Raw genomic sequence first — 12389 nt, forward strand, 5'->3', positions numbered from 1 at the left:
AGGACAAACACAGGAGAGACACCATATGAATGTGGGCATGAGAAGGAAGGAAATCGGAATTTGAAAAAACATTTGAGCACAAACGCAGGAGAGACACCATATGAATGTGAACATTGCGGGAAGAAATTCAAATGGAAGTCAACTTTTAAAACACATTTGAGAACACACAAAAGAGAGACACCATATGAATGTCAAAATTGTGGAAAGAAATTTAAACAAAGCTGGAATAGGAAAATGCATTTGAGAAAACACACAAGAGAGACACAATATGAATGTGAACATTGTGGTAAGAAATTTAAACAAAATGGAAATTTAAAGATTCGTTTGAGAAAACACACAGGAGAGACACCATATGATTGTGAAAAAGAGAAGGAAGGAAATCTGAATTTAAAAAAACATTTGAGCACAAACATGGGAGAGACACCATATGAATGTAAGCATGAGAAGGAAGGAAATCGGAATTTGAAAAAACATTTGAGCACAAACACAGGAGAGACACCATATGAATGTGAACATTGCGGGAAGAAATTCAAATGGAAGTCAACTTTGAAAGCACATTTGAGAACACACAAAACAGAGACACCATATGAATGTCAAAATTGTGCGAAAAAATTTAAGCAAAGCTGGAATTTGAAAATGCATTTGAGAAAACACACAAGAGAGACACAATATCAACGTGAACATTGTGGTAAGAAATTTAAACAAAATGGAAATTTAGAGATTCGTTTGAGAAAATACACAGGAGAGACACCATATGATTGTGAACATGGTGGTAAGAAATTGAAACAAAATGGAAATTTAGAGATTCGTTTGAGAAAATACAAAAGAGAGGCACCATATGAATGTGAACATTGTGGAAAGAAATTTAAACTAAATGGAAATTTGAAGATACATTTGAGAATACACACAGGAAAGACACCATATGAATGTGAACATTGTGGTAAGAAATTTAAACTCAATGGAAGTTTGAAGATACATTTGAGAATACACACAGGAGAGACACCATATGAATGTGAACATTGTGGTAAGAAATTTAAACAAAATGGAAATTTGAAGATACATTTGAGAAAACACACAGGAGAGACACCATATGAATGTGAACATTGTGGTAAGAAATTTAAACTAAATGGAAATTTGAAGATGCATTTGAAAACACACACAGGAGAGACACCATATGAATGTGAACATTGTGGTAAGAAATTTAAACACAGTGGGGACTTGAAAAGACATTTGAGAATACACACAGGAGATACACCTTATGAATGTGAACATTGTGGGAAGAAATTTAAACGAAGCTGGAATTTGAAAATGCATTTGAGAACACACACAGGAGAGACACCATATGAATGTGAACATTGTGGTAAGAAATTTAAACACAATGGGGACTTGAAAAGACATTTGAGAATACACACAGGAGAGACACCATATGAATGTGAACATTGTGGTAAGAAATTTAAACACAATGGGGACTTGAAAAGACATTTGAGAATACACACAGGAGAGGCACCATATGAATGTGAACATTGTGGTAAGAAATTTAAACTAAGGTGGAATTTGAAAGTTCATTTGGGAACACACACAAGAGAGACACCATATGAATGTGAACATTGTGGTAAGAAATTTAAACAAAATGGAAATTTGAAAATACATTTGAGAACACACACAGCAGGGACTCCATATGAATGTCAACATTGTGGACAGAAATTTAAACAAAATGGAAATTTGAAAATGCATTTGAGAACACACACAGGAGAGACACCATATGAATGTGAACATTGTTGTAAGAAATGTAAACACAATGGGGACTTGAAAAGACATTTGAGAATACACACAGGAGAGGCACGATATGAATGTGCACATTGTGGTAAGAAATTTAAACTAAATGGAAATTTCAAGATTCATTTGAGAATACACACAGGAGAGACACCATATGAATGTGAACATTGTGGACAGAAATTTAAACAAAATGGAAATTTGAAGATACATTTGAGAACACACACTAGAGACGAACCATATGAATGTGAACATTGTGGTAAGAAATTTAAACAAAATGGAAATTTGAAAATGCATTTGAGAACACACACAGGAGAGACACCATATGAATGTGCACATTGTGGTAAGAAATTTAAACACAATGGGGACTTGAAAAGACATTTGAGAATACACACAGGAGAGGCACCATATGAATATGCACATTGTGGACAAAAATTTAAACAAAATGGAAATTTAAAGATGCATTTGAGAACACACACAGGAGAGGCACCATATGAATGTGCACATTGTGGTAAGAAATTTAAACACAATGAGGACTTGAAAAGACATTTGAGAATACACACAAGAGAGGCACCATATGAATGTGAACATTGTGGTAAGAAATTTAAACAAAATGGGGTTTTGAAAAGACATTTGAGAACACACACAAAAAAGGCATCATATGAATGTGAACATCGTGGTAAGAAATTTAAACAAAATGGGGTTTTGAAAAGACATTTGAGAACACACACAAGAAAGGCATCATATGAATGTGAACATTGTGGAACGAAATTTACACGGAATGCTACTTTGAATGCACATTTAAAAACACATAACACACCTTATGAAATTTAAATGGAAGCCAACTTTGAAAGCACATTTGAGAGAACACACAAGAGACACAATATGAACGTGAACATTGTGGGAAGAAATTTAAAGAAAGGGGGAATTGAACAAACATTTGAAAGTACACACAGGAGAGAAACCATATGAATGTGAACATTGTGGAAAGAAATTTAGCTGCAGTGAGAATTTGAAAAAAAAAAACATTTTAGAGTACACACAGGAGAGACACCATATGACTGTAAACAATGTTGAAGAAAATTTAATTTAAACAAAATGGAGAATTAAAAATATGGAACAGACCATATGAAGTGAACATTGTGGTAAGAAATTTAAACTAAATGGTTGGAATTTGATAATGCATCTAAGAATACACATAGGAGAGACACCATATGAATGTGAATATTGTGGACATAACAGAAATTTAAACAAAGTGTGGATTTAAAAAGACATTTAAGAACACAAAAAATGATAAACACTTTGGGGAAAAAAATAAACAAAATGATACTTTCACACCACACACAGAAGAAAGACCATGTGACGATTATGGAAGAAATGCAATACAGAACAAAATGTAAGAAATACACCAACACAAAACAGTTGGGGTGGGGGCGGAAATTAACAAAATGAAAGCACCCAGAAACTGATATTTCGGCCCAAGTTAAAAAATGTGCCCAAATATGGTAGTGATATGACATGTCCATAAATGGGTCACAATTTTTTTGTCTCATAAATTTTGATAGCGTAGACAGCTTTAGAGCAACAAAAGAATATAAATTTTGTGGGAAAATAATTGTACTTTTGAACACACAGTGGTGATTTTAAGGAACATTTTAGAAAACAAACAAGAGATACACTACATTATTATAAATGTGAACATTGTGCGAAGAAATTTAAAGTGATAATTTGAAAAGACATGTGAGAATTCACATGAGAGAGAATTAATAGGTTAAGTTTGAATATTTTTTGGGGAAAATCAACAGAAATATTTATTTCAGATAAATGAGTTACTATAATGCAGTACTCATTAATTTGAGCCATAATAATTGAAGAATATAATTATGTAGATTACTGTATTCCCTGATACAAAAAACTAATACATAGAAGTTTTTAAAGAGTTTTAAGATTTAATATTATAAAACAATGTCAATCAAGCAAATCAAACAAAATAGATAATAATAAACCATTCCAAAGTGAGAATTTAAAAAAAAAACATTTTAGAACTCGCACAATGAATCTGAATATTGTGAGAATAAAAAAAACATTTTAGAACTCGCACAATGAATCTGAATATTGTGAGAATAAAAAAAAACATTTTAGAACTCGTACAATGAATCTGAATATTGTGAGAATAAAAAAAAACATTTTAGAACTCGCACAATGAATCTGAATATTGTGAGAATAAAAAAACCATTTTAGAACTCGCACAATGAATCTGAATATTGTGAGATAAAAAAAAACATTTTAGAACTCGCACAATGAATCTGAATATTGTGAGAATAAAAAAAACATTTTAGAACTCGCACAATGAATCTGAATATTGTGAGAATAAAAAAACATTTTAGAACTCGCACAATGAATCTGAATATTGTGAGAATAAAAAAATCATTTTAGAACTCGCACAATGAATCTGAATATTGTGAGAATAAAAAAAAACATTTTAGAACTCGCACAATGAATCTGAATATTGTGAGAATAAAAAAAACATTTTAGAACTCGCACAATGAATCTGAATATTGTGAGAATAAAAAAAACATTTTAGAACTCGCACAATGAATCTGAATATTGTGAGAATAAAAAAAACATTTAAAAATATACACTGCAGAGACACAACACAATATAAATGAAATTTGTGGAAAAAAATTTAAAACTAATATTCAACAACATTTAAGATTACATTTGAGGATACACACAAGAGAGAAAACATACTGTACTGTATAAATGTTAATGTTCTGTGTGTTGCTGTTTTTTGTTTTGTTTAAAGTACACACACACTTTCAATTCTAAATGTACACTCTTTTACTTATTAGTTAGTAAATTGTTGTTATAACATTTATTATAGTACTATGATACCTACAGTAGGACTTAATTATTGTATTATTTTAATTCACTTTATTATAACATTATACATTTTTGGTTTTGTTTACACTTTGTTTCGTTTGTGAAATTTTTTTCAAAAATTATAATAAAGCCTTTCTATGATTTATAATGTACAGTAGCCTTCCTATGTAATAAAGCCTTTCTATGATTTATAATGTACAGTAGCCTTCCTATGTGATAAAGCCTTTCTATGATTTATAATGTACAGTAGCCTTCCTATGTGATAAAGCCTTTCTATGATTTATAATGTACAGTAGCCTTCCTATGTAATAAAGCCTTTCTATGATTTATAATGTACAGTAGCTATCCTATGTAATAAAGCCTTACTAAGATTTATAATGTACAGTAGCCTTCCTATGTAATAAAGCCTTTCTATGATTTATAATGTACAGTAGCCTTCCTATGTAATAAAGCCTTTCTATGATATATAATGTACAGTAGCCTTCCTATGTAATAAACCCTTTCTATGATTTATAATGTACAGTAGCCTTCCTATGTAATAAACCCTTTCTATGATTTATAATGTACAGTAGCCTTCCTATGTAATAAACCCTTTCTATGATTTATAATGTACAGTAGCCATCCTATGTACTAAAGCCTTACTAAGATTTATAATGTACAGTAGCCTTCCTATGTAATAAAGCCTTTCTATGATTTATAATGTACAGTAGCCTTCCTATGTAATAAAGCCTTTCTATGATTTATAATGTACAGTAGCCTTCCTATGTAATAAAGCCTTTCTATGATTTATAATGTACAGTAGCCTTCCTATGTAATAAAGCCTTTCTATGATTTTTATTTCAAAGTAAGAGTTTTCTTTTATAGTCGGTTTTTGTAACAATAAAATCAAGTTTTATTCATATATATTCAAGATACTGTATTATATACTATTTTCTTTGTGTATATTTGTAAACACATGGCGACACAACAAGGGATAGATAGATAGTATTTTGTATTTTATATTTTTAGTCGCGTGGACGCGACTCTATAGTTCACTATGTCGGTCGGTCGGTCTGTCGGTCCGGTATCACTATGCGTTTTAGCACCCGACTTATGGCTGTTGGCCTTGTTATGTTGAAGTTGAGGTATTCATGAGCAGAGGTACACTATAGGTTATGTTTTGGAAAAAAAAGTGTATACTGTAGTCATTAGAATTTTAAAGTACTGTAGTTATATTATAGATAACTGATTTTGCTGCAGTTTTGCAATCGATCAGAATATTCAAAACTTAATGTTGTTACGTGTTGTCAAAAGAATTGACACAACAATGTAACACTCTGAATCCAGAGGGTAACAACTCTCTTCTAAATCCAATTATTTAATTAAAGTGGACTTTCAATACAATTCTGCATAATTGGCGTTATACAAACTACTGTAAAGGCAGTAACGATCCACTATTGCGCTCTAGATAAAGCCTTTCCCCACCCACTATACACAATGGTAGAGTGGGTCGGTTATAATGTCTCGGGTCGTTACTCAACAAGTACTCACTTGCTTACGGCATCTAAATATATAATTCAATTTGCATAATCATACTCTCAACCAATCAAATACCGTAAATAAGTACTTTTCTGCCAGTCTATGATCCTATTTATTGCTGAGGAATTCCATTCAGTTGTATACAGTGGCAGCGAGAGAACGACTAAGGAAGACGATAATTATCATTGAGGTATAGGTACACGTTCCTAAACTGAAATATTGATTTGAATTTTTGAATTACCTCCGCCAAACAAAATGGCGAGAGCTGGTGAGACAATCGGCGTGTGTGTTTCTTATAATTGTTAGCAGGATTACTAAAAAATGTATTGCCGATTTTCATAAGATTTTAAAGGATAGGCTCATAGCTGTATGGGAACGCGTTATTCAATTTCATATGACCAGTAGGTCAAATATCAAGCTAACCATAGCAATGGAAAGTTTCACCATAGGGATTTTCATTCCTTATTACGTATTTGTTGATATGTGGCATTGGCCCCCGCAATTAACACTCTAAATATAACCTATATTTTGTTGGTAATGTATTGTATAGGGCTTGGTTCTATTTGATACGGCTTGGTAATTAGGAGGACCCCGATTTCTGTTTCTTTCCCAAAAAAATAGTAGGCCTAAATGCCTTAAAATAACGCAAGCTAATATCACAAAATAATCCGTTAGCATTAGGCCTCAGTACTCTAATGAAATAAAAACTTTATACACGACATTAAAGTCGAATACGTCAATTTTAAATTCTTTGACATTATTCTGTTACAAAACTACTGTATGTACATAAGTTTGTTTTGCAATATAGTGTAGCTAACATGAATAGTACTACTAAGTATAGCCTGGAGGAAGTAGAATTAAAGTTTTGACAATTGTATTTTTTTATAGATTTATTGATGAATGAATACGACTTCAACAAAGAAGAATTTAACAGTGTAAATACCAACATGAAATGCAAATGTGAAAACTGTGAATATGAATTTGAGTTCAGAGATTTGAAGGAACATTTAGAAATACACGTACATAGTAAAGAGTTTAAATGTGAAAACTTTGAGGATTTTCTGCTAAATGACCAAACACCATATTATGACTTTGAACATTGTAGGCCTAGAATTGAAGAAAGTAAACATTTTGGACTACCCATTGTCAATGAATTTGAACATTGTCGAAATGACGAAAGTGAGAATTCGGGAAGCACTGCCGTAGAAGCTTCGTATGAATTTGAACATTGTCGAAATGAAGAAAATGAGAATTTGCGAAACACTTCTGAGGAAACTTCGTAGAATGAATCTAATGAAAATTGTGGAACTGAAGAAAGTGGTGATTTGAGAATTCACACCTCCGAGGAAACTTTGTTTGGTTGTGAAAATTGTGGGAAACAATTTAATAAAAGTGATGATTTAAAAAAACATTTTAAAATTCACACAAGAAAGACACAACATGAATGTGAACCTTGTGGGAAGACATTTAAACCGAATACGAATTTGAAGGAGAAGCACCATTTGAATGTGAACACTGTGGGAAGAATTTTAAAGAAAGGGGGAATTTAAGCAAATATTTCCGGATGCATACAGGAGAGAAACCATATGAATGTGAACATTGCGGTAAGAAATTTAAACAAAATGGAAGTTTGAAGATACACTTGAGAAAACACACAGGAGTGACACCATATGAATGTGAACATTGTGGTAAGAAATTTAAACACAATGGAAATTTGAAGATACATTTGAGAACACACACAGGAGAGACACCATATGAATGTGAACATTGTGGTAAGAAATTTAAACTAAGGTAGAATTTGAAAATGCATGGTTACATTCTGAAGGGTCAGGGTCAAAGATCAAGGTCCACAAAAAACCAGAACAAAAAAAGAAATAAAAAAATAATAATAACTAGAATTTAATTCGTCACTTTGACGAATTATAGGTGATCATTTTTATCATTTTATTGACATTAATATTTTTAAACATGCACTTAATATGTTAACATACTGTACAATCGGAAAACGTTGATGTATGCCATCCTATCTTATAGTGCTGAGTTGTGCCTGTTATATGCCATATACAATATGTACAGTATATACTGTATATCTATATACAGTGTAGCATAGGTGAAATTACGGGACACACATCATGTTCTAATTTTTTGGTATGATGGAATTATTAAAATAAACTCAAAGTTAACAATTTCGAAAGATAATGAATTGAGCAAATAAATATAAGAATTGGAAGAGAATTTGGCACGTAGAAGCGCAATGCGCGCTTTTTGAAATTTGTATAACTTTGACTAAAGAAATTTAAAAACTACTTTTTAACTTCAACTGGCCATATGATAACATCGCAACACCCGATTATTATTTATTTTATATGAATTCATATCTACATTTCATCAGCTTTCATAAAAAGTTATAATATTCAAGGTCACCTTTAGGCTAATTCTAAAGAGCTGTAACATATTCAAATGTATGGTGTAGGTGAAATTACACGTCCTAAGTTATTCAACTTTTTACGCGTAATGACGTCATCAAAATGAAAACGCTAACCACTATTGGAAAGATAAATAATTAAGCAAGCATATACTGAAATTTGTGCAAAATTCGAGCACAAATAACCGAGATACGCTCTGTTGAATGTGATAATCTACACAAAAAGATAAAAAATCCAAATGTTTTAATTCAAGTGGCCTTTTGATGTCAAAACATTTTGTACGTCAAATGTGTACATGAATTCTTATCTACAACTCAATGGCTTCCTGAATAAGTTTTAAAAAAAAATTGGGTCATCTTGCATTCTGAAGAGTTATTTTCATTTTAAAAAAGACCTATTTTTCACCATTTTCAGAACTTTTGTGAAATTAATGTGCGCATTTTGTCATTTTTAACGTGCTCGTATAACGTTATTTTAAGATGGAATGTACTAAGAGTTATGAGTAGAATGTAATTTATACATTAAATTTTATATTTTTTATGCCTTTTAAGAATTGCGCGCATAAAACGTATTTTTTGCGCAGTAATTTTTTGAAACACGCAAATGGCCTAATTCATGCTCTAAATTGATCAAAACTTAATGTTGAGCTTTTTAAATTTTTAACGCGAGATTTCACACGCTTGACGACCTTGAAAGGCGCGCGTTTTTATTTGCTAATATCTTTACTCTTGACCTGAAGTTTACGTGTAGTGAATTTCATTGATATGTGATAATGAATTATGGAGATATGATTGATAGTGTGATTTCACAAAATCGCGTATTATTAACGTCACGGTTGAGTGATCACACTGAAAAGCTTATTATGGTTACGTTAAAGTATTTAAAAGACATTGTAAAATGTTTGTGATCATTGCTATTTTACTTTTTTAGATAATTGACACAAAAAGTTTACAAAAAGAAGAATAATAACAACATTGACAACAATAACAATAAATATTTCGTACAATAACAATAGGTGATCATTTATTCTATAAAAAAAAATAAGCTCAGTGGGACTTCAACCAGCGATCTCAACTGTGAGAGGCTAGATACATAACCATTACACCAAACTGTAGTGTGCAGTTAGCCTATTTACACTTAGAACTAATAAAAAAATTTAAAAAATATATATATTCCGGGAAAATTTTATGTAGGGGAATTTTACAGTAGGCGGAGGTTTGTACTCTCGGAGTACCCTCTAGTTATCATTATTACGTAGGTACATGTTCCAAAACTGAAATATTGATTCTATACTTTGTTTGTATATATACAATGTTTTAATTACCTCCACCAACCAAAATGGCGAGAGCTGGTTATGAGACAATCGATTTTTGGTAATTTACTATTTATGGTATATGGCTTGGTTATAATTGATACGGCTTGGTAATTAGGACCCCGCTTTTTCATAAACATAACAGATACGTTAACAACGCAAGCTAAGGGTTGACCCCTGATTAGGGTTTTATAGGGCCCGAAGGTGTTCCCTTAAGTTAGGGGTTACTTTAACAAGACCATAAACATGGCTGCAGTCGCGTGCTCAAATTTTGAGTTAGTGTTTACCGACCATCCGACCGACATAGTGAGCTGTAGAGTCGCACGCGACTAAAAACTCAGTTGCAGTAAATTTTCTCTAAAACTTTATTTTTTTTTAGATTTATGTGAAGAAACGACATCTTAATTGATGAATGAATACGAAAATAGATTGTAACAGCATGAAATGTGAACACTGTGGATATAAATTTGAGTTAACGGAATTGAAGGTAGATTGAGGAACACGTACATTTTAAAGAGTTAAAGAAAGAAATCTTGAGGATTTTCTGCTGAATGGCCAGAAACCATATGATTTTGAAATTGAAGAAAGTTATTATTTCGGACTACTACTACAACTACTACTACTACGACAAATCTGAACATCAACAATTATGAAAGTGAGAATTTGGGAAACACTGCCGAAGAAACACACTTCGTATGAATCTGAACATTGTGGGAAAATATTTAACAAAATGTCAAGATGGTCTAAGAATGTTTTTTTTCTCAAAAGGAAACATTTAATCTCAGACAAGAAAAAATTATCGTATCTGTGATGTTGATATTTTACGTAAATGTTGTTTAACCTTTAGGCATATATTTAAACAAGTTACGGTGCTCTCAGCGATGATGTATAAAAAGAGGGGTGACCCATTTCCCAATGGTTTGATTTGCCTCCGCACTTTTTCGCTAGAAATTTCCTAAAACCAGAAACGATAGCGACGTTTAAACAACATTTTTCTCAATTTGAAGATGTTGTCATTTTGGAACCTGAATGGAAGTAAATTATGAGTTCGTTATCTCCTCTTTATCGACAGGAAATCCTTTATGTACCGTTCGTTCATTCTATCCTTAATCCGCGAGACGCTGTCTTTGGTGGAAGAACAAAATGCGGCGCGATTATTCTACGAGGCTAGCATAGCAAAGATCATTACGTAGATTTCACAAGCCTCTATCCGTACTGCAATAATACGGAACATATCCCGTTGTTGGTCACCCCGAGATTTTGGCATAAAAACCATATCGACCGATATTATTGCCTAATTAAATGCATAAAACCGCACGAACATTTGTTACATCCTGCATTACCATACAGGACCAATGGTAAACTTGTGTTTTCGTTATACCGCACCTGCGTAGAAAACTAATGTGTCAAGAAAGACGTAGAGATGGGATATAACCTAACCAAAGGTCATGCAATCCTCTAACCAGTATATTACCACTTTTTAAAAAAGAACCTTCAGGGTGGCCTGAGGTGTATCTCTGACGATGACAAGCAGAAATATATCAGTATGAAGAAAATGAGGGAAAGAAATTAAATAAATTAATTTATTTATTAAATTAAAATCGATGAAACTGTATATAACGCTGGATTAAAAGCTTTGGCTAAACTTATGTTAAATTGTTGAGGATAGTTTGGTCAGAAAGAAAATCAAGCTAAAACCACAATCACTAGTGATGCAAAATGAAGTGTACGACCTTCTATCCACACCTGAAGTTATTGATTATAAATGATGTTACCCTAATTAATGCCAACTTGGTAGAAGTTAAGTATGAAAGTCAATAAAAAAGCGTCACAGAAATAAGAAAGTAAACATAGCTATTGCCGCTCGTTTCTAACATTACTAACCTTGGTGAATGGCAACCACCAATTGGAGATTATCTCGGTGAACTAAAAAATGAAATTAATCAGAAAGATGGCCAGTTTTATTTCATGTTGTGTCCGGAGATACAAAAAATTACGTATACAAATCGGGTAAAAAAAAGTTAAATGACAAACATTCTCAATAATTCAGTGTATTTTTATTAGTTCCATTGTTAGGAGTGTTGGACCAAATAAAATATCTACATCTGATTTAAACTGTATAACCCGAAAACCAAAGTCAAGAAAAATAGTTAATGAATCATCCACTAAAGATTATTTATAGATTTGTGTATGATAAACTCAAATAGGCCTAATTGATATTACTGTACCGTACCATACGGCTATGTTTGATAAACTGCATGTTTTTGCTTCACATTCTTATGTTATCTCCGGAATATAATTTGTATAGGCCTACATATGTTTTTTTTCACATTTTTTCTTTACGATTATTTAACGATCGTTTTACGATTATTTAACGTACGGTAGTTAAAGACTGTATATTTTCATCGGTAAGAATTCCAATTTGTTCTGTAGTTTTAGTAGGCCTAATTCGTTTTTAAATACTATTTTGTGTAATA

The 12389-nt window shown here is 32.0% G+C and overlaps 1 protein-coding gene across 1 annotated transcript; it reads left to right on the top strand.

The window, feature by feature from the left end:
- Positions 1-1140: 1140 nt before the first annotated feature.
- On the top strand, positions 1141-7457 carry LOC140040854 (uncharacterized). The gene is made up of 3 exons (XM_072087103.1): positions 1141-1547; positions 1815-2197; positions 7063-7457. Exons 1-3 carry the CDS (start codon positions 1141-1143, stop codon positions 7455-7457), a joined length of 1185 nt encoding a protein of 394 aa, XP_071943204.1.
- The last annotated feature ends 4932 nt before the right edge of the window (positions 7458-12389 follow it).

The sequence above is a fragment of the Antedon mediterranea genome, chromosome 1 (assembly GCF_964355755.1).
Source record: "Antedon mediterranea chromosome 1, ecAntMedi1.1, whole genome shotgun sequence".
In the NCBI taxonomy this organism is placed as follows: domain Eukaryota; kingdom Metazoa; phylum Echinodermata; class Crinoidea; order Comatulida; family Antedonidae; genus Antedon; species Antedon mediterranea.